The sequence below is a fragment of the Apodemus sylvaticus genome, chromosome 4 (assembly GCF_947179515.1).
Source record: "Apodemus sylvaticus chromosome 4, mApoSyl1.1, whole genome shotgun sequence".
NCBI lineage: Eukaryota > Metazoa > Chordata > Mammalia > Rodentia > Muridae > Apodemus > Apodemus sylvaticus.
In genome coordinates this window covers 104,041,005-104,063,972 of record NC_067475.1, presented here as the reverse complement: position 1 = coordinate 104,063,972, position 22,968 = coordinate 104,041,005, and the positions used below count along the sequence as shown (strand labels likewise).

The 22,968-nt window shown below is 38.8% G+C and overlaps 1 protein-coding gene across 3 annotated transcripts; it reads right to left on the bottom strand.

Moving 5' to 3' along the window:
• Positions 1–489: 489 nt before the first annotated feature.
• Positions 490–22,061, bottom strand: Slc33a1 (solute carrier family 33 member 1). Of its 3 annotated transcripts, XM_052180412.1 has the most exons (7): positions 21,293–22,061; positions 12,533–12,723; positions 6,684–6,868; positions 6,181–6,298; positions 2,710–2,925; positions 1,384–1,578; positions 490–688 (listed from the first exon to the last, which is right to left on the bottom strand). In XM_052180412.1, the coding sequence occupies exons 1-6, from the start codon at positions 22,059–22,061 to the stop codon at positions 1,411–1,413; spliced, it is 1,647 nt and encodes a 548-aa protein (XP_052036372.1). In that variant the 3' UTR covers positions 490–688; positions 1,384–1,410. The 3 variants fall into 3 exon arrangements, with proteins under 3 accessions (XP_052036372.1, XP_052036371.1, XP_052036373.1); XM_052180411.1 differs by having other exon boundaries at positions 490–1,578; XM_052180413.1 differs by lacking the exon at positions 12,533–12,723 and having other exon boundaries at positions 490–1,578; positions 21,293–21,532.
• Between the last annotated feature and the right edge of the window lie 907 nt (positions 22,062–22,968).

Sequence of the window (22,968 nt, the reverse complement as noted above, 5' to 3'; positions counted from 1 at the left end):
TTTCTTTTGAGACAGGATGGCATAAAGCCCATATATTCACCATATATTTCGATGAATTTCTTAGAGACATTATGTAAATAAAAAAGTGTCTTGATTAGTGGTGTGCAGTTTTAATCTCAGGACACAAAGGTAGGTGAGTGTAAGTTTAAGACCAGTCTGGTTTACAGAGAGTGTTCCAGGCAAGTCAGCTGCACGGTTAAGCCCTGTCTCAAAGCCTTTATAGCATGTAGAGCACGTAACATGCTGGAAACTGATGTTGTACTTGTTTCTAATTCTCCTGGTCTAGCAAATCTCAAATGAACCTTATTTTTTACAAAGAAAACAGAAGTACTGTTCCTGATTTGGCATAAAGTAATTATAAGAAGTTTTTACTAATAAAATGCTTAGTTAAGATTAAAGAAAAAAAGATTAAGAAATAATCTCCCACAGTGATTTAATTTGTCAAAGGCACACACAAAAAAATCTCTATAAAACAACAGCTTTGAGATGTATGGTGTTACTCATTTAAATTTTATTTAATTGTAAGTTTACATTTCCTTCTCATGGTAGTTAAAAAAAAACTACAGTAAGAATGATATTGAATTTTTATTTTTACAACTCAGCCATAATCACATACACACCACAAACTTGATCCCCTCATTAGTTGTCTGTGTGCCATGATGCACTTGTAACAAAATCATATGTAAACCTAGGGCAAGAGTTAACAAGAAATCAATATAGCTTCCCGAAAAGGGAGGGAGAGAGAGGGAAATCAATAAATTAAAAACCATAGCTCTCATTTTATAAAAAAATAGTTTGGATAATCTTTTTATAAATCGTTCATGCTTACAAAAGCAAAAAGTACATTTAAAATAGTTATTTTTAACAGATTCATTTATACAATGTGGTTATAGTCAGAAAAACAACTCATTGTTTTAGTAGTCTACATTTTCTTTGCATTGAATTCCACATATATTTTTACAAATTTACAATTCAAAGTGAGAATTAACTTCCAATAAGGTTAAACTAGTTAGTTAGTACCTGAATATTTAGCTTTGCTCCCCTTGATACGCTGTACCAAGATGTTAAATACCACTCAATGACAGGCACTAACAACAATACTTGACAGCATGGTGACCGCCCATGACTATTCCATTGCAGCTCAAAATATGCTTTGGTCAGTGAATTAACAGAAATCAAGTAATAAAACCAAAAGGGTTGTTTCCTAGCCTTAAGTAAACTTTAAATACATTGATAAGGCAAGGAAAAATATAATCAAACATACAAAGAAATCTATACTTTTCAACTATTTGGCATTTTAAATTAAAAATTTCCTGAAACAATATTTTATACTCCTACACACTGATTATCATAGCTTTCTCAGTAAAACTAAGCTACAGTTACCTTCTAGAATGTCCAGTAATGTTGGCATCAGTTGTTCCTTTTGCACTTCCATGAGGATGGTCCCTCATCCTGTAACTTTTTAAATTTCGGACCAAGAAAGAACCACCAACCAAATCCAATGAGGACACAGATAACGGATTCCACATAATAACCATCCAGAGCAGTAACACATGAGCCTCCAAGTTTTTTGCAAAGCTATAAAAATAAAATTACAACAAATATTCTATAACTATTTTTCTTATTGCTTGCTTTATAGAAACAGGGTCTCAAATGGCCTAAGCTAGCTTCAAACTATGTACTTCAGGATAACCCTAAACTTCTGAATCTCTTCCTTTCAAGTGATGGGATCACAGGCATGTATCACAAAGCGTGATTGTAGGTGTAAATCCCAGAGTTCTGTGCATGCTAGGTGAGCATTACACCACCTGAGTTGACAGGGCCCATATGCTGCATTTTTTTCAAAATACAGAAACATTCAATAATTAATGCTTCTATTTTATAATTAAAGAGATTAACCAAGTATATTTTGAGAAAATATTTCAATATTTCATTTATTTCAAATGGTAAGATATACTGAAGTCTATTTCATTTTGCTTGGTCTCAAGGTCTTACTATGTGGTTCAGGCTTTTCTGGAAAACAGACATGCCTCAAATTCACAATTGTCCTGCCTCAGGCTCCCAAGTGCTGTGATTATGATCATATGCTACTGTCTATGTTCATAATTCCTCAATGATACAAACAGGACTAAAAACAATTTTGAGCACTTACTACAAATAATAGTGATTTTTAAAACAGACTTTCTCATATTTGAAACTGTGAAGAGATTTCCAATGGATTTATTATAGAAGTAGGAAAAATTGCTTTGTTTTTCTGAGAAAAGGTCTCACTGTGTAGACTGGCTAGTCTGGCACTCCGTATGTAGACCAGGCTGGCCTGGAGCTTATAGAGACCAGCCTCTGCCTCAGCAAATCTGGCCCAAGAATAATATTACTTTGAATTTGCCAATGAATCGTTCTCCACTCAGCTTTAGCTACAGTTGCTGTGTTGAAGGAGCCAGGAGTCCCTTTCTTAGCACTCTAAAAGTTAGCCATTGCTTTTACATTTATGTGCAGTTTAGCGACTCTCGGTATGGGAGAATGTCTTCCTTTGTTAAGAAGTACCTTCATTAAGCTAGTCTTACTGATACTAACTTGTAATTACTCTTAATTGTGACAGGGCTAAAATGAATATATTTCCACACTAGAAACTATGGATATATATGATTTTTAGACACAGTAATCATCTCAAAATTTATTCATGGTTATCTAAAACTAAAACTCACTTACTTCGATAGCATCAGGTGTCCGACAATTCTGGTTTGAAGCTCCTACACACTCCTTCACTGTGAGGGGGTCCACCAGCCAAAGCGCTACTGTAGACGGCCAGTTTCCTCCCAGATTAGACACGGTATTTAGAAGAGTCATGTATGTTCCTCCAATCAGAGGATCACTGACCTTGGCATTGAAAGCCATTATCGACACGTACATACTGTACAGCGTGACCTGTGAGAAGAAGGGGACATCAGAAAGTTGGAATGAGATTTTCTTCTTTTCCATTTTCTTTTTTTGTGGGAAGAGTATTCAGGATTGAGCATGGGGGTGGGGTTGGGGGAGGGGGACTCCCAGCAGGAAGCATAAACTTGAGAGCCTTGTTTTCTGACATCAGAACTTATGATTAGATTTATAAAAGTGTGCATAAATTAGGAACATCAAAATCATAAAAATTAAAAATTAAATTTTCATAATTTTTACTGAACTCAATTCAACAAACATTTGGGTATACAGTATAAGCAATACTTTAAGAATATGACAATATAAGGGTGAATTTTAAAAAATACTCCTGTTCTCTTGACTGGAGAAACTAGAAATAAGAACTAAGATAAAACGCACTAGAAGTCGTCACACACTGTACTCCTAGGATAAAGGTAAAAGATTCATTCTACCATACCAGTTAAAGAAGACTGAAGAGAAAGTAGGAGGTACGGGGCACTGAAGGGTGCACACAGTAAAAAGCAAAGTTCCTATGTGTTCTGTACCTAAATATATGTTTATATATACATTTATATATCTTCACCATAGATGTAAATATAATAAAACATGGATATATAGTTATATTTCTAAAAATAGTGATAAATGATATTGAAGAATATCATTTCAAAATTTATAACACAAACTAGAGAGAAAATAAAACCTTAGGAGATAAAAATTAAGAGACAAGAATGGAGACAGACATCTTTAATCCTAGTACTGGGGAGAAAGAGGCAGGAGGATTTCATGTTTAAGGCTGTCTGGGACACTGTCTCAAAAATAATAAAAAAAGAGGCAAAAATTAACCCTTCATTAGAAAGATTAAAAAATTATTTCCATGATAATATCCCTCTTAGCAGTGTTCTATGGCATGTTTATAAAAACGGAATTCCAAAGGGAATGAAAGGCAGGAGGGAGCAGCTCAGTGCTGGAGCCAAGTCCCAGTAAACTGAAGATATTAAATTCCACAAAACTCAACAAAGTACCTTTCGTGGTAAGCTTTCTGATAGCTTTAATACATAAATTCTACAAATAGCAATGATTTTGGCCTGACCTCTCAGTTACAGCTTCTCAACTGCTTCTCAACACTTAGGACAGCTGCTTTCGCCAGACATCAGGAGTGACGACACTGCTGCCATACATCATGTCATGGGTCATCCTCATGTCCATGAGGCCTTGAACCCTTTTCTCCTTAGGGCCTAGGCTTCTCTGACTATACTTTGAGAAGTTCTTCAACAACAGAAAAAGCTAAAGAGATAAGCCTTTGGACTATATTAATATAGTCCATACATTTCTTTCCCTGGGTTGACAGTGAGGCAGTGACTTAACCAAACACTGCTTTTTAATTTCTATTCTGTGCCTAGCATTAACTTTGTGAAAAACATAAAGGAAAATATATTTGACACACTGGCCTTAATAATTTTACAAATATATGGCTGGTTACATATGATCCACCAAGGAATTCTCTTTTATTGCTTGTCCTTATTTGTTTTATTTTTTTAAGACAGAGTCTTGGGCTGGTAAGATGGCTCAGAGGTTAAGAGCACTAACTGCTCTTCTGAAGGTCCTGAGTTCAAATCCCAGCAACTACATGGTGGCTCAAAACCATTCATAATGAGATCTGATGCCCTCTTCTGGAGTGTCTGAAGACAGCTACAGTGTACTTATATATAATAAATAAATAAATCTTTAAAAAAAAAAAAGGACAGAGTCTTAGGTTAGCCTAGGCTAACCTCCAATTCACTATCCAGTGAAGACTGCCCTTGAACTCTAGAACTTCCTGCCTCCACCTCTAAAATGTTGGCATTATACATGTGGTATTACCATACTTGGATTCTAAATTATTTAACTGTGTGGGGTAAAAAAAATACTGTTTAGACTGTTATGGTTTCAGCCAAAAACCAAAAAGTTAATGTATATGTATACTTTCAAAGATTTAGACTAAGTTCTATTAAAAAAATTCAGGGACTCTTTACTATATATTAGCAATATTACAGTTGAGTACCAAAACTTACTGCTTGGCCTTTGCTACAATCTTAAATCCAGTATCCATCTCTCTTAAGAAAAGACAATAAAAATTAAAGAAAAAGAGAATCTAAATCCGAGCCATGTACAGTTGCTTTCATCTGTCATGAAAGCATTTGGAAGACTGACACGAGGCAGGAAAACCAATGGAAGTTCTAGTTTCAGGCCAGTGTAAGCTCTATCATGAGTTCAAAATAAACAAAAATAAACAAAAGATCTTCCCCCTACATCTAAGAACACACCAAGGTATACTTAGTTTTAGCAGGAGTGAGTTTAGTTGGAATAGATTTTTAAATATAATAAATCTTTAATAAATGAACAAGTTAAAGAAACCTTAGTGGATAAGTAAACTCTCTTTTCATGACTAACACTCACAAAGTTGAAAGACATTTGACAAGTTCACCATCAAATTACTTTATTGTCATACTTTATTGCTCATATGGAAACCTTCAACTTCATTAAAGCAGCTGTGAAAGTATTTCTCTGGGGACTAGAAAATAGCCTGGTATGTAAGAAAGCTTGCTCTACAACCATGGAGGCTGGAATTCACACCCTCACCCACGAGTGAATGTGTGAAGAATTAGAGATATAGTTCCTATGCAGGGTTAAGTAAGGGCTGGAGAAAGGCTCAAGGTAAGGGCTGCAAAACCACCCAGGAGAAGAAAATGTTCTTCTCACTTGGCCTAAACTATGTCCTGCTACGTCCTGTGTTTTGGGAAGCGGCTCTCAAGGTTCTCTAGCACAGATGGTTAAATTCAAGATAAGAAGGAAGTTATGAAAATGTTTAGGTAAAGCTGTCCTTGCTTTTGTCTAGAAGTTATTCTTCATTTGCTGGGAACGACTCTCTTAGAGTTTTCTCTGTCAGGGGTAATCTGAGGTAATACTTTATGTTATAAAAGTGTCAATAAACAGGCTAGAGACATGCAGTTGCTTCTGCCTTGCTCTTCATCCCATGTCCCAGTGTTTTCAGTGACCGTCACCCAAGACCCCAAACGCACTAGATGCTGACACTAGTGAGTGCCTGTAACTCCAGCTTTAGGAGCAGAAACTAACGGATCTCCAGAAGCTTACTGGCCCGCCAGCCTAGTGAAAATGGCAAGTTTACTAAGAAACCCTCTTTCAAGGCAATGGAGTAGGACAGCCAACATCCTGCTCTGGCCTTTATGTCTGTGCCCAAGGGCCAACATACTTACATAATCAGCTTACCTGATGTAATGCATAACTCAGCAGCACTATAATATAGTAATATATAGGGAAACCTCCTTGATGTTCTACTTTAGGAGTCCACCAAACAAGTAGGGCATATTCTAATCCAAGCAATAATCTACAAAAAGAGAAACACTGAGTTGACATCCACTTTAGGTTAAAGAATAACCTGTAGTAAAAATGGCTAGACCCAGGCATGCTGCCACGTCTTCTATTTCAAATTCAGGAGGCAGAGGCAAATGAAACTCTGAGGCCAACCTGGTCTACACAGTAAGTTCTAGAACCAAAACTACACTGCTTCCAAACAACAATAACAAAACAAAAATACTGCTGCCCCCCACCCGTTACAAAAGGATGTGCTAGAAGACTGAAATGAGAAAAAGCACACTCAAATGACACTGCACTGCACATGCTCAGGCCTCCCCAGTTTCACCCACACACTCTACCTATCCTGACATGCATATTCTAAAGATAGCTTGGTAGTTAGCTGGTTCTGTAGTTACCTGTAGGGCATGGCTTTGTAAAATATGTTGAGAGGCTGGGGACCTGCAGTGTACTTGCTGATGAGGAGTGGCAGGATTATCTGCAGAGGGACCATCGGGACAGCCAGTAAGGCCAGGTGCTCTTTAGGTACTCCCTCTTCTACCAGTTTCAGGCCTGTCACGGCATCTGCTGCTGAAAAGCCAATCTGCAACACAAAACAGAAGTGGCTGAGCTTCGGACACATGAGTCGCCTTGACAGAACACCTGCAAGTCCTAGAAACCTTCAATTTCACCACTGACCTGTCAGGCACAAGTGCATCGCTGCCAAGGTAGAGAAGGTATATTTTGCATTATGGTTTACTATCATGTACTGAAAACAATAGAAAATGCAATATTGGTACAACTGTAGATAGTTTTAATTATGACTAAATTTTCACTTTGAAAAAATTAAACCCAGGCCTTTAATCTCCATGTTTAGAAGGTAGCAGCATCTTGAGTTCTAGGCCATCCTCATCTATATAGTGAGTAGTGTGGGCTACACAGCGAGACCATCTGAAAAAAGGAAACAACAACAACAACAACAACAACAACATCAACAACAACAAAACCTAGGTGGTTGAAATGGCATATCTTTAATTCCAGCATTTAGGAGGGAGAAGCAGGCATTTCTCTGTAAATTCAATCGAGGCCAGCCTGGTCTACATAATGAGTTCTAGGATATCCAGTGTATGTAGAGAGACGCTGTCTTCAAACAAAAGAAATAAAACCAAACCCACCAATAGCAGCTCCATTTATTACAAGTTTATTAGTGTCTGCTTCACTATAAATAAACTTGATTCAAATGAAGAATCACTGCCTCATACTTTTTTGCAATTTTTTTATAAATTAGAATAAAAATTGCTAAGTATATCTAACATTTAAAAACTGATTTTAAGATAACAGTATACTAGAAAGGTGGTGCATGCCTTTAGGACCAGCACTCAGGAGGCAGAGGCAGTTGAGTCTCTGTGAGTTTGTAGCTACCCTGGTCTGTACAGAGCCAGTTCCAGAACAGCCAGGGCTCCACAAAGAAACCCTAGCTTGAAGGGGAAAAAAAAGGTAAAAAAACAGAAAGTATAATTAATTAGATTCTTAAGAACACCAATAAAGAATAAGGATGACAAAAGCAGCAGGTGACATCTGAGGTAAGACAGTCTCAAGATCTCCTTGGTTTCAAAAGTTAACAGTAAGGTCCCAAAGTAGGAACAAAGTAACCAAAGGATAGAAAACAATAGGAGATAACACCATTATGTGGATCCCATATAATTCCCTGAAGACAATGAAATATTACTTCTGTGATATTCCTATCAACCTATGTATAAATTAAATATAACAATCTAAATTGAAGTGTAAACAGAAGGTCATTCTAGAGAAACATGGTCTTTAGTTTTTGTTTGGTTTTATTTGGTTTATATGTTTTTAAACAGTCTCTCTCTTATAGCACAGGCTGACCTTTAACTGTGTAACCCAGAATGGCCTCATAGACATGGTACTCAAAGTAATCCTTCTGTCTCAACGTCCTGGATGCTGAGATTAGATGTGTGAGCCACCATGCCTCCCTCTAAACAAGTCTGTATTCTTAGAAACAAACATCAAAGCTGTAGTCAAACTTTAACCTACAGCATGTTGAAAAGGATCCTGTGTTGGATAGCAGCCAGGAAGCATGGAAAGAGAAAGGCCATTTTCTGAACACTGGGTGATATAAGCTATAGTTAGTGTGGTGATTTGAATAAAATTGCTCCATAGGCTCTTAAGGGTTGGCACTGGTGGGGGTGTGGCCTTGTAGGAGTAGGTGGCCTTTTGGAGGATTGTGTAGGCTTTGAGGTTTCAAATGCTCAAGGCAGGCCCAGTGTCTCTCTTCTTGCTTCCTGCAGATCAAGATGTAGAACTCTTGACTCCTTCTCTAGCACCATGTCTCACAGCAAGCACCATGCTTTCTGCCATGATGATAAAGGACTAAACCTCTCAACCTTTAAGTTAAGCCCAATCAAGTGCTTTCTTTTATAAGAGTTGCTGTAGTCATGGCATCTCGTCACAGCAATGGAAGCTCTAACTATGAAAATTAGTCAACTACCTTAATTCTTAATTTAAAAGGTTTTAATTAGTCACTGAACCATATTGAATTTTTGTTTGCTTTCTGAGACAGGGTGTTATACTGCCAAGGAACTCAACTATGAAGCTGAGGATGATTCTGAACTCCTTCTGATCTTGATTACAAATGAATTCCACTACCATCTGTGAGCTACCATTTTTCTTAAACATTTTGTTCTCAGAAAATATACACTTATTTAGCTTTATTTAGGAAAGCCTGTGATGTGCATTACTTACTCTGGAATGCATCCACAGACACACCACACACACACACACACACACACACACACACACACACACACACACACACGCACACACACACACTTAGGGGCTGGATGGATCAGCAATTAAATGTGCTTACTGCTCTTCCAGAGGACCTGAGTTCATTCCTAGCACACATATTATGCAGTTCACAACAGCCTGTAGCCATCAGCTCCAAGCGATCTGACATCCTCTTTCTGGTCCCTGTGTTCTCCACATGAATAGGCACACACACATACACATAGGCTTTCCCCTCAGGTCTCAGCTCTATATGATCTCTTCATTCATAGATAGTTATCTAGGTCTTCAGTATTACACATGAATTTCCTACTGTTGAGTAAGCCTCAAGCCCAGTTAGATATGTCTGTTACCCACTAAAGAAAAGTGCCACGATCACACCACTGCAGCTATCTTGCCAGTCCAGAATCTGTTGTGGTTCATACGCTTCACAGGCTTTACAAAGAGGTAGGTCAGTGATTACCCCATCCCTTGGCAGCTTGCACGGCCCTGTTTGATACTCTGAGAGGCAGTTTTCAGAGAGGCTTCTGGGTCAGTTCCTGTGCAGGATGTTTTATTTTTTATTTGTGTGTGTGTGTGTGTGTGTGTGTGTGTGTGTGTGTTGTTTTGTTTTTCTAGCAGGATGCCTACCTGGCTGAGGTAGAACTCCCTATGTAGACCATCTGGCCGCAAACTCACAAATATCCATGTGGGCTGGGATTAAAGGCTTGCATCACTCCTCCCAGTTGGGATGGGCTCTGAACTGTCAACAGCTTCAGCGGAGTCCAGGGTAAGGGGATTCTTTCCCTTTCCATGCCATGTTAATTTTCCCTCTCTGTCCTTGGTTTCAACTTTCTTACCTCCAACAGTGTGAGTTGATTGCTTCACATCCTTGAAAACACATAACTTAATTTTGCATTTCTGATGACTATGTAGTGGCACCCTATGTAGTGGAATAAATAAATATGTTGTATTTATTTATAATTTGCATTTGCCAGATGGTTAAGGAAGTGGGGCATCTTACTGGATGTTTGAATATTCAAAGTCATGTTTTCTCTTTAAATTTGTAAAAAGGAAAAAAAATATATATGTATATGTGTGTATACAGATACATACACACAGTGTTTTTTTTTTTACCTCCTCTTCCTCTTCCTCCCTTCTTTTTTTCTCCCCCCTCTCACCCTCCCTTTCCCTCCTCCTCTTCTACTTCTTCTCTTTGTGGAGGGAAGGTCATAAGGGTGGCCCGGCAGACCTGGAAGGACTGAAAAATGAGTGTGATCATGGTGTATTTTGTGAAATTCCTAACAATCAATAAAAATATGTTTTTTTTAAAAAATGAATTCTTCAGACTGTTACAGGTAGAAGTAGAGAGACAGGTCTCTATAGCTTCACCTTGAGAGAGAGAGAGAGAGAGAGAGAGAGAGAGAGAGAGAGAGAGAGAGAGAGAGGAGAGAGAAAGCCTACTTAGAAGAATATAGTATATAATTCTTATTACCTAATTATTTAATTTCTCAATATTTGCTCATCAGTAATATCTTCACAAAAATCATCTTTATGAATATTTATAGGGCTACTATTCATAATAAATCACAACAACCTAAATAACTCTGAAAAATAAATTCTGGCATATTTATAAAATGGAATTTTGAGTAATAAGATGAACAGACAGTATAAATACGATCATAAATTAGGAAGAGGAGGTGGAAAAGACACTCTGTTGTGTGTGTGTGTGTGTGTGTGTCTATATATACACATACACATATAAATATTTTCCTTTTTACAAATTTAAAGACAAAATAACTATAAAAGGAAGCAACCACAGTCCTAACTAACACTTAGAGATGGAGGCAGGGAGCGCAAGAGTTCAGAACTAAGCTTGTAAGAAGGCTGACTCCTAAGGGCCCTGATTTCTCTTTCAAGATTCAGTTCTCAGCACCCAATGGCAACTCATGACCATCTTCAGCTGCAGAGAAGCCAACATCCTCTTCTTGCCTCCACAAGTGTGGCATACATGTGGCACACAGGCATGCATGCAGGCAAAACACACACATACATTAAAAAGTAAATAAATACATCTTTTAAAAAATATTCAGTGTCATCATCAGCTACACACTAAGTTTGAAGACAGGCTCTGAGCTACATACACAATACTGTCTCCTTAAAAACCCACAGCAGCTTGTTGTAGTGGCATTTACATTTAGTCCCAGCACTTGGGAGACAGAGGCAGGTGGATTTCTGTGAGTCTGAGGCCAGCCTGGTCTTCAGAGTGAATTCCAGGACAGCCAGGGCGACCAAACAAAAAACAAAAAAGACAAACATACATACTATTAATGTAATAGTACTTAATGTAACATACTTAAAAATATTGAATAATGCAGGAATAGTTTAGAGTAAGACAAAATAACTATAAAATTATATACACTATAATTCAATTCCACTTTTAAACTATATGTATAAACATATATGGAACATGTATATACAGATACATACATAAATATAATACCGAAAAGGAAGGAGCTTAAAAAGAACAAACTAGCACCTCAAAGGCAGAAAGGCAGCAAGATCTCTGTGAGTCCAAGGCCAGCCTAGTCTATATGCTGAGTTCTAGACAAGCAAGGGCTTGTCTAGTTTAGATAGTAAGACCATATCTAAGAAATAATACAAAACACAGAAACATGCTCTAAAATGTTCAATTCTAAATGATGTGACTGAATGTGTTATCTTCCATGAACCTATCTTCTAACTTTACTTTTCTATTATTAAGGAGAAGACCTTATTAAAATGAAAATGATGAGGCCTGTCAGAGCTGCAGAGTTCACAGAGATGGATTTCAAAATAGAACACTGTGAAAGTACAGATGTTAGAAATAGGCTTCAGACTATTATGACAAAATATACTTGTTGACCTTTCGTCTTCTTGTTTTTTTCAAGACAGTTTTTCTCTCTGTAGCACTGGCTGTCCTGGAAATTGTTCTGTAGACGTGACTGGCTTCAAACACATAGAGCTCTGCCTGCCTCTGCCTCCTAAAGGATTAAAGGTGAGTACTATCACCACCCAGCTAAGCAAATGAAGAATGCAAGCTACCCGTAATCTCATTTGTCTTATGGTAGATTTCCTTTCAGTATTTTAAAATATAAGACAATAGGCTTTTGAGTAAATACTTATCCACCGTTTCATCTTTGTAAGGCGCACTCCCATAGCCAGTATTAAGGGCATGATCCTGACAACAGTACACCTTCAGAGATCATTTCCATTCCAACCATTCCTATTTGCAACAGTAGCTTCACACTGACATCACTCTTCAAGATTACAAGACATAAAGCTTACTTAAAAGTGTTATTTAATCATCACTTTTAAAATATATTTAGTAGGCAGGAAATATTGCTTTGCATTGTTAAATTCTATGGTATTTGAAAAGGACTTATAAAAAGACATTTAAAGTATCCCATGATAATGGTAAATTTGTTCAAACATCTCTTACCTTTGAAGTTAGAATCAGAAGACAAAATGCCAGAACTGCTGGCATTTTTATAATTGAGAACAGCAGCTTGTAAGTGTCTGTGATCCCTTGTGTCTCTTCTTTTACTATTGCCGCTTCTCTGTTTTCTTTTTTCAGAAGGGCTACTAATGTTGTTGTTATTAAAAATACAGTTCCCCAGAAAAATAGAAAATCTGAAATTAAGAGTGTTTTAATTTATAATTAATTTCTGAAAATTAATTTCACTGATACTAAATAAAAAACAACTTCTCTTAAGCTTTTTTTTTTTTTTTTAATTTTATGCTATAAACTTTAGGTTTGAGGCTTAGCAAATCAATGAAATAGTCCTGACTCTGTTAAGCATAAAGACTCAAAACTGACTAATACATATCTGGGATAGGGGCTGAGGTTACAGATGTAATTGAATTTTGTATGCCTGTTTTGTCACTTTATACAGAGAAAGAAGAATGTAAGGGAAGGAAATGTTTTTCATAGCCCATAAGGTTCATCAGTTATATTTACATGTCCAAGCATTTCTCATGCTAAATTATGACAATTCAGATGATAAAAATGCATGATTGAACCAAGCATGGTAGTGCACACCTGTAACCCCAGCACTCAGGAAACTGAGGCAAGAATGTTTGAGGCTAGCCTGAGCTACAAAGTTAATTCAAGGCTAGTCAGAAACAGAGCAAGACCATATCTCAAAAAAGAGAAATGGCCAGGTGTGCTGGAACACACCTATAATTCTAACACTTGGGTGATACAGCCAGCAGGATCTTTACTAGACTGAGTTTAAAGCCAGCCTTGGGTATATGTAGACCTGTTTTAAAATAAAACTAAATACCCCTTCCCAAATCAATCACATGATTATTTCTATCAGATCTGCCCCCAGTCCTTTGAGTGTATGTATGAGAGTGTAGATGCAAGTGCATGCAGAGGTCAAAGCCCAGCTTTGGGAAGTCTGCAGCTACTGTGGGTTCTATGAACTGAGCTCAGATGGCCAGGCTTGCATGGTAAGTACCCACTGCATGGTAAGTACTCTTTTTGCCAGCTCAGATATTCATTTTCTATTTCTAAACATTTTAGCATGTTTATCTCTTTAACAGTAACACCCTTGCAATAAATGTAAATGACAACAGGGTACAATGTCTATATTGTTTCACTTAAGGAGCTTTACCAGATGTATTGATGGGAGTGATAATGACTTAGAAGAATCTTCATCACAGCTAGAAGGGACAGTAACAGAGCACATACCATATAATATAAATGTGCACAGTATCTTTACACATGCCCCCTCTGTAATATACATTATATGATAAACCGTATGAGCTCACTGAGAAACTGGCTTTGGAGCTGCCATTCCCCTTCATTCAGACCCAAACACATTTGTCTCAAAGTGTTCCCAGTACTCACAACCGCATGGCCTATAACTCCAGTTCAGCGTGTCTCTGGCCTCCAAAGACACTTGTCCTCACATGCATATACTCATCCATACTCACATACATAATTAAAAATAATACAAATGAATCTTAAAATGAGAGAAATGATGATTTTTTTAAGAGAGTTTCACTTATACCAGTATTTTCATTAAGAAAGTCTCTGTTGGTGGTTTATAAGGGCTGCCAACAGAAAGTCCAATTAAAAGTCTTTTGGTAAGAGTTGAATGAAAAATAAAGATGTTCCAGTTATATTTTAGAAGCTTAATTTCTCTAGGAAAAATGCAAGGGAAAACAATTTGCTTAGTAAATCTTAACAATTTTAATGCAAAGAAATCATCTAGAATTTAAATTCCTTTATTCTATTCTCAACAGAAAGATGATAGTATATTGAACAAGTTCTGGTTATGCACAGGTAAAACTACTTTAGATTTCCTTGTGTTTTAAGGAGAAAAGAACAGCATGAACAATAGGAAATAGTCACAATGGGACACTCCCAAAACCAAAATCCAAAGAGTCTCTGCCCCTCATCAATATAGCAGAGGGAAAAGTCAACAGATCAGAAAGGCTTAGTCACTGATACAGGCATAACCATTAAACACACTGACCACTTGCCTACTGTTTATTAACATCACTTCCATAGTATAGTGAAACAATCACTATGTATATATGCCATCAGCTCTATAACATGACTATAGTGATGCAAGACCAAGATGACAAAGCTCATGTCAAACTTTCACAAGCATGAGTTTTAACTACATATTTTGAAGTGCCTACAAAAACTTGCCTAGTGTTCCCATGAATGCAGAAAATGAAGTGCATGTAGCAGTTCACTACTGATGAATAAAACTATAAAGGATGGCCAAATAGTGGTGCACGCCTTTAATCCCAACACTTGGGAGGCAGAGTCGGGTAGAATCTCTGAGTTCCAGGCCAGCCTCAACTACAGAGCAAGTTCTAGTATAGCCAGTATCATGCAGAAAAACACTATCTCAGAAACACACACACACACAAACACACAAACACACTTCTACAAAGGCTAGCACCCTAGGGTTCAATATAAACTCAGGAGAAAAGCAGTACAACTCATTTGAAACTCAAGGTTCGGGGCCTTGGGAAAGGTACTTTCTTTATGAGCTTGACTACCTGAGCCCAACCTCTGGCACACACATAAAGGGAAGAGAGAACTAACTCTATTAAAATTCTCCAACATAAATCTTATAGGGAAATCACTTAGTAGGAAGTATTGGGATCAGGCATGGTAACACACACCGTTAATCCCAACATGTGGGTGGCAGGGGCGGGGGCAGAGGCAGGGGCATGGGCAGGGGCAGAGGCAGAGGCAGGTGGGTCTTTCTTAATTTGAGGCCAGCTTGGTCTACACAGCAACTTCCAGACTATCCATGGCTCCATAAAACCTTGTCTCAAAAATTACAACACAACGTCAGGTTCCAATATTTCTTTATAACTCATATTATTCTGTAAAACTATGGAAGCAACTAAAATGAAAAACAGCAAGAATACCAAGCATACAAAGAGAATGAGTTATTCTCTGGGGTTAGTACAAACATAAAACACATAAGCAGTCCCACATGAAATCCCAGCACTAGAGAGGCTAGTGGAGGACTGTGAATGTAGGGCTACCCTGCCCCACAGACTAACGCTTTGCCCCAATTAAAACAAAATTCCCATCTGTGCTAGAAAATAACCTAGCAGGGCCTTTCAAAAGAGAAAGTGGACTTGCGAAGGCTCAGCATTAATCACAGGAATCAAGACTTGTTTTCAGACAGGAAAACCCCCAAACTGGAAAGTACATAGAATCCTCCATTGGTGTGTGATGAAATACTTGTTTAATAAATGAAATATTTCATATGACTGTAAAAGAACAGGTGATCCAGCAGGTGACAGTGCTTGCCACACAAACCTGATACCCTGAGTTTCATCCCAAGATCTCACTGTGGAAGTAGAGGACCAATTCCTGAAAATTGTCTTCTGACCCACATGCATACTGTGACCCAAGTGTCCTGCCTTACACACACACACAGCATACACATACTACTAGATAAAAGCTAACAAGAAACAAATCATGCTAATGCATGCAACCACTAGGATGCAAAGATGGCTCCTTCTGACTAAAGAGAGCCATTTCCAAAGGAAATATACTGCACAATCTCATCTAGAAAGCATTTCTCATGTAACAGTTATAAAATCAAAAGCCCAGCTCGTAGCTAAGACTTGTAACCCCAGCATGAGGCAGGAGGACCACTACAAGTTCAAGTTCACCCGGGGTTATCCTAATGATTCTAGGAGGCCTGGGGCTGGACTGCTGGACTGACACACACACTCTCTCTCTCTCTCTGTCTCTCTGTCTCTCTCATGCGTGCGCGCACTCACACACACACACATACACATTAAATGAAAATTTAAAAACATATGAAACTTAAATATATAAAAGTATTGGCCACACATGGTGCACACCTTTAATCCATGTACTTGGGTGGCAACCTGTGAGTTTGAGGCCAGTTTGGCCTACACAGTGAACTATTGCAGGTCAGGTAGAGCTACAGAGAAAAGAGAGGGCTAGAGGGAGGAAGGGAAAGGAAGGAAGGAGAGGAGAGAACTTATCAAAATAAAGTTAATAATAAAAATTAAAAACATAACAAGACAAACTTTAAAGACTGTGCTAGGAGTAAGAAATAAAACTTTCAAAACTAAGACAATTTAAGGTGCTTGAAAAGAAATTTGAATTTTTTTAGACATACTGAAATTACCTCTTTTGTTGAGTGAATTATTACTTATATTCCAACCAGTGGGAACAGTAAAAACAATGAAGAGGAAAAATAATTAAATTTAATAACATGCATGTGCAAATGTAAGACATATACAATGGTGTCCAAAAGGGTAAGTAAAATCAGGAGTTTCAGGGTTTGTGTTTTTAATTCTTTAGGAATAAAATGGTCACCTTTATTCTGTCAACTAAAAATAGTTCCTATGACACACTAAAAGTGAAAATTGGATACTTCTTATAATCAGTGAGGCCTACAATTTGTTCACTGGTAAGTTTATATGCTAGCAGTACAGTGCTACAGCTCAGTTATATGGTACACTTTACCCATAGGAGGTCCTGGGTTCAATCACCAGCATCCCCTAAAACCAAAGTGAATTTCAGAATATACTTGGAATAAATTATTTTTTAAGTATACAATATACTATGTAGAGGGGTCTTTCATGCCAAAGCATTTTCCAGATAACTACTTAGTAAAAAGAGCTGCCAGTACCTTTTTCCTTTGCTTTATGTTAAAATGAAGAGTCTTTACAACCTTCTTTCTGAGGGTGGGTCTCTGGTTTTAATTGTCCCTGAATCTGCTGCTTTGTTACTAACATCTGAGGATAAGTTCTAACTTTCTATATTTGCTTATATTGAAAGACTCACCATGCTCATTACCTGGTCTCGCTGGAGGCAAAAAGAGGAATATACGTTGAACATTACCTACCTAAAAGTTCAATTTTACTTATGTGTATGTGGGTGTGTCTTTTGAAGGTATAGCATGCGTGTGCAGGTACCTGTAGAAACCAAATGAGGTTTTTGGATTCCCAGAGCTGGAGTTAAAGGCAGCTAATTAGTGTCCTCTGGAAGAGTAGTAAACAAGCAAGCTGCTGACCTCTCTCTCTAGTGCCTCCCTAAAAGTTGACAATGTTTTAAAATTTATTTTTAATTATATGTAAGAGTGAGTGGATGTATGTACGTTTATGCAGGGGCCTAGGCCAGTCAAAGACACCAGATCTCCAGAAGCTGGACTTACAGGTAGTCTGCTTCTTCCCCTGTTCAAAATGATTATAAGTAGTACTTTACTAGTACTTACATGATTTAGTATCCAACATGCGTACTGAGACTGGAACTTTAGTACTCTGAAAGAGCAAATTGGACCCTTAACTTTTGACTCATCTCTCAGACCCAAAAGTTGGGTTTTAAGGTAAAAACCGAAACAAATCCAAAACAAACCCATTTTTTAAATTTTCTAAGATAAATTTTACTCTTAAAATGTTAAACCGTAAACTTGAATTTTTGGTGTAGTTAAGTGAATTTTTAGCATATGCATAATTTCAAATTACTACTATAAATTCCATTTTTAATCCCTATTAGTACAAAAAGCTTTACCACCCATTAATGGTCACCTAACTTCTCCCCACATAACTAAAAGGTAATATTTTGTTTATTATTATTTTGGGAGTAGGTTCTCTCTTTCCACTGTGGGTTTCAGGAATTGAAATCAGGTCTTGGGCTTGAGGTGCAAGCACTTTTCAGGTGCTGAGCTATCTCCCAGTGCAAAACTTTAAGCCTCACGTGAGTGCTAAAGGATGCATTACAGTCAATATTAGAAAAACAACAAAATAATAATAATTTACCTATTTAGTAGTGAACCAATTAGGCTTGCTTAAATTCTAAAAAGCATTTGTTACAGAAAAAGTTAATGAGTACAAGACAAATTATCATTAAGGAGATATTGGTCTGCTTCTTTCCCTGTTCAAAATGATTATAAGTAGTACTTTACTAGTCCATATATGATTTAGATGCATTAGTTTTTTTCCAAAGAAATACACTCATTTTTTCCCTCTGATTAACTCCTATATATGCATACTTATTTTAAAACAAATTTAAAAGTCTCATGGGGGCTGGAAAGGTGGCTCAGTACTGGCTGTTCTTCAAGAAGACTCATGTTTAGTTCCCAAAACCAACATGGTGGCTCAGCCTAGGTCAGTTAAAATTAACCTATCATTTCTAAGAATCAGGCATTCTAAAAGTGGGTGATGCTTTCAGATACTTGGGAATCGCAAGGTTATATTTGTCCCATATAAAAAAGCAAAAGCCTTACCCAATCAGCACATAGTTAGAACTTAAGGTTTTCCTTGAAGTTTTCCCTAACTTCTTACCAACTATAGGCAAAATATCAAATTAAAAGTTACAAACACCTAACTCCAAATCCATCTATCTTTAAGTAGCCTCTTGACAGCAGTCTTTTTATGAGAGAAAAGGAAACAGATCCATCATCCCTCTGTCCTGTCCATCACTTATCCCTTGCTGTTTAAGGGTCTCTCTTTGCCTCCAGAGGTTCTTGGAAAACAAATGGAATAAGAGAAAAGGTCCAGAACTGTTATGAAGCTATGAAAAAGCAAGTCAATATAACCAAAGTTTAGTTTCCTTGAGATTTTTATCTCATCCCATCATTCCTGTTCTCAATTTGCTGTCTATACAGCACTGCTTTCTAAATGTCCAAAGCCTTCTTCCTCAGTATATTCCTTCTGTAGTATTCGTAATTAATTACAGAATTACAATGTTTTTAAGAAGTTTGTTTACTTTCAGGTGTATTAGTATTTTGCTTGAATGTAAGTACATACATTCTACATTCCTGGTGTCTGTGGAAGCCAGAAGAGGGTACTAAATCTCTTAAAACTATAGTTACAGAGGGCTGTAAGCCACCAAATGGGTCCAAACTTAAGACCTCTGCAAGAGCAACAAGACCTCTTATCAGCAGAGCCATCTCTCAAACCCCTCAAACTGTTTTCTTAGTTTCAAGTTATGGTTTCCAGATAGTGTTTTTATCTTCTCTTTAACTAAGCAAAGATATTTCCTTCTTATGGTTCCACATGCTTTAAATTCCTCAGAACCACTAGGAAGTTAAACTGGGCATCTTGGTGTACATAATTAACTACATGGATACTTAGGGAATGGAAATCTAAGACCAGTCTAGACTCCAGAAAACTAAGGGCTAGACAAAGGTCAATAATAGATTCCTAGCACTGACAGAGGAAAAAAGGAGAAACTCCCACTGGTTAATGGGATTGAAACTTAGCACAGTAGAAGATGGCTTCCCTTTTATGTAGGAGTACTAGGTTCATTTCCCAGAACCAGGAACACACTAACAGAAACAGAATACACAGTTACGTTATTATCAAATTACAGAAACCTCAAAACTAGTAATGTGGTTATGTGTAAGCATTAAAATTGAAAGCTCTTTAACTCAAAATGTTTTAAACTCAATCAGAAGTCCACTAAGGGTAGAAAAAAATTAAATAAGCTATTTTAGAATCTTCTGGAGAACAAAGTTCAAATTCCAGTTATACCAAAATAAATAAGGAAAAAAAAAATCACACCAGCTTGCATAAAGGTTTAACCAATAATAAAGTCAACTGTTATCTCTACCATGGTCAATGGCCACCTTGTTATCTCTGCCATGGTCAATGGCCGGCTATTGTGGGCCTCTGCAATGTTCATCTCTACTGTTCCTAATCTGCACAGACAGTCATTATTTGCAAGAGGTCCTCAGAATCCTGCCACTTAGCCAATTCCAGAATGCTTATATTAACTACCCTTCCTGTTCAGCAGATGGCTAAATGGGGACTACTTGTGGAAAAAAAAAAAAAAAAAGATTGCAAAGCAAGAAACTAGAAACCTCAATTCACCAAAAAAATAAAAGAAAAATGTGAACCATATGACCCACATTTTAAAAATGTATACTTACTTATGTGTCAGGCAAATGTCCGTGGATCTTTAACTCAGAAATTTTGTTATTCTATTGGTTGCTTTTCCCTATTCACTAAAGAGTACTGATCAATATGTCTGTGTTAATGGGGTGGCATGAGGAATACTTGAAAGAAGCACACTTTTTTTTTCGAGACAGGGTTTCTCTGTGTAGCCCTGGCTGTCCTGGAACTCACTCTGTAGATCAGGCTGGCCTCGAACTCAGAAATCCGCCTGCCTCGGCCTCCCAGAGTGCTGGGATTACAGGCAGGCACCGGCAGAAGCACACTTTTAAAAACAGAAATCATACTTAGGTATTTATTATATAAATTCCCAGTAAAATTTAAAAAGCCAGATATAGTGGCACATGCTTGTGATATCAGCACTCAGGAGGGTGAGGCAGGACCGAGCCTAAAGTAGGATACATGGAGCCTTTTAAAAATCCTGTAAACAGAATTCAGAAATAATCCAAAAGCAGAAGGACAAATGTCACATGGTTTCTCTCCTACAAAGTATCTAGAATGAAAAAATGTGTGTGTGAACTGTTTAAAGGAAGAGGACTAGGAGGGGAGACGGAGAGAACACGGCTGTGTTATGGAAGTGATTGTGAGCAAAGTACGAAAATCTCATAATGAAATCTAATACTGTGTTAATCTGAAAGGGAAAGTAAAATATCTGTGCATCATTAAATGTAAAAAAATATATGCAAGCAAATGAGAGCTCCCAGCTGATGCTTCGTCAAAAGCATTCATAAGCATAAAATAAACCTTAAGCCTAACATTATAATGGTTTTAAGTACACTACCTGAAAGGGTAACGATTCCCCTGGGTTGAGGCTGTAACCGCAAATATTTGTTACAAAAGTCAGCAGATTCAAGAGCCAAAAACAAAACATTGCCCAAAAAGTAGCCAGCTGTTTGGCCCACAGAATTGCAGGTCGAAGCATAGCCCACGTTTTCCCGGGATAACATAGTTAATGCCCAACCGTCCACAGCGATGTCCTGTGTGGCGGCCAGGAATTCAAACAAAAAGAATGTCACAGTGAGAGCAACCACATCCGGTGTTCTGCCATCAATATTCCCGAGCATACGGTCCACTTGAGTGGATAAATATATCATGAAGATTCCTAGTGTGTACTGAGTAGGGACAAGCCAGGACTTGCGACGACCGAAGTTCTTAAAGTAGACGGCATCAACCAAGGGAGCCCAGAGCAACTTAAGACTGAAGGGCCAGAAGACAAAACTGAAGAAAGCCTGGTCTGTGTAGCTAACATTTTTGCTCTGCAGAATGAGGGGGATGCTCCCGGCCAGGCCTAAGGGAATGCCCTGAAGCACGTATAGAAAGAGCAGTAACAAAATGCTACTTAGTTCGGCTTTGTAGCTCCGCGGGGCCTTTGGGAAGTCACCGGCATCCCCAAGCAGAACTTCCCGGTCCCCTTCCCCGCCCACCGAGTCTCGGAGACTGTCGTCCCAGCCGCCCGGTGGCAGCGGGCCACTCTTCATATCCAGAGCGTGGCTGAACATGCCTGGACGCCGCTGCCGACTGCTGTCCTTGTGGGAGATGGTCGGTGACATATCAGAGCCGAAGCGGAGCCCGGGGTGCGGGGCCCGAGGCTGGCGTTTGGATCAGGCTAGTCCCGGGTCCCAGGCAGGCTCTCTGGACCAGGGTCGCGGTGGTTCAACGCCTGGAGGGCGGACGCCGAGAGACTGGTCGCTGTTTTGCAGCCGGGAGCCAGATCCCCGGCAGGTGGCCCAGGCGAAGCCTGGGTCGCTGCCCACTGGAGCGACTTCAGGGAGCCGGGAAGAGCTCCCCGTGCAGCCGCGCCGGGCTCGAGGCTGGCGGAGCGTGCCGTGGCGCTGCGATGGAGTCTGGCTCTTAACTGCAGCGGGACTCGAACGCCTGTCCGCCCGCCCGCCCGCCCGTCCACCTGCCACTAGGTCTCCGCGGACACTGCAGCGGGCACTCTCCTCAGCCGACACCAGAGGTAAAGGATAACTTCCTGCCTCGCGCTTCGGGAAGTGGTTCCCTGCCAAAATGAGTTCCGTGCCTCCCGACGAAACCAGCGAATCAGAACAAGCTCTGGTGGCAGCGGCCGCAAACAACGTTTGCTAGGAACCTTTAACTCCCTCGATTCTGACCCCGAGGGAGGAATAACGCCAGCGTACCGAGCGTCCGGGACGGAGCATCTGAACTAACTGGGTTCTGTCTGCGCATGCGCCTGCATGGAACTCGTGTGCCTCGGCCATTGGGCCCTCGTCGCCACGTGAGCGCGGGTTTTCTGGACTGGCCTAAGCCTTGGTAATAATATCGCGCATGATCAGAGGCTGCAGTGTCAGTAGGAGAGTTTGTACTTATTTAATTCAGTACATAATTTCCTGGCTTGTAGTTGCATAAGGCTTTGTGAGGTTACTAAGGTTACTAAGTTTTGTTGTCAGGATGTGGGTCCTTTGTGCCCGACTAAATGGAGACACTGGTACCTAA

What these genes read in the sequence shown, in the direction of transcription:
- Slc33a1 (XM_052180411.1), bottom strand. Translation starts at nt 22,061, where the DNA reads ATGTCACCGACCATCTCCCACAAGGACAGCAGTCGGCAGCGGCGTCCA. An exon ending in TTCTGATTCTAACTTCAAAG is followed by an intron (nt 6,869 to 12,532) that starts GTAAGAGATGTT and finishes TTTGTGTTGCAG; the next exon opens with ATTGGCTTTTCAGCAGCAGA. An exon ending in TACAAAGCCATGCCCTACAG is followed by an intron (nt 6,299 to 6,683) that starts GTAACTACAGAA and finishes CTCTTTTTGTAG; the next exon opens with ATTATTGCTTGGATTAGAAT.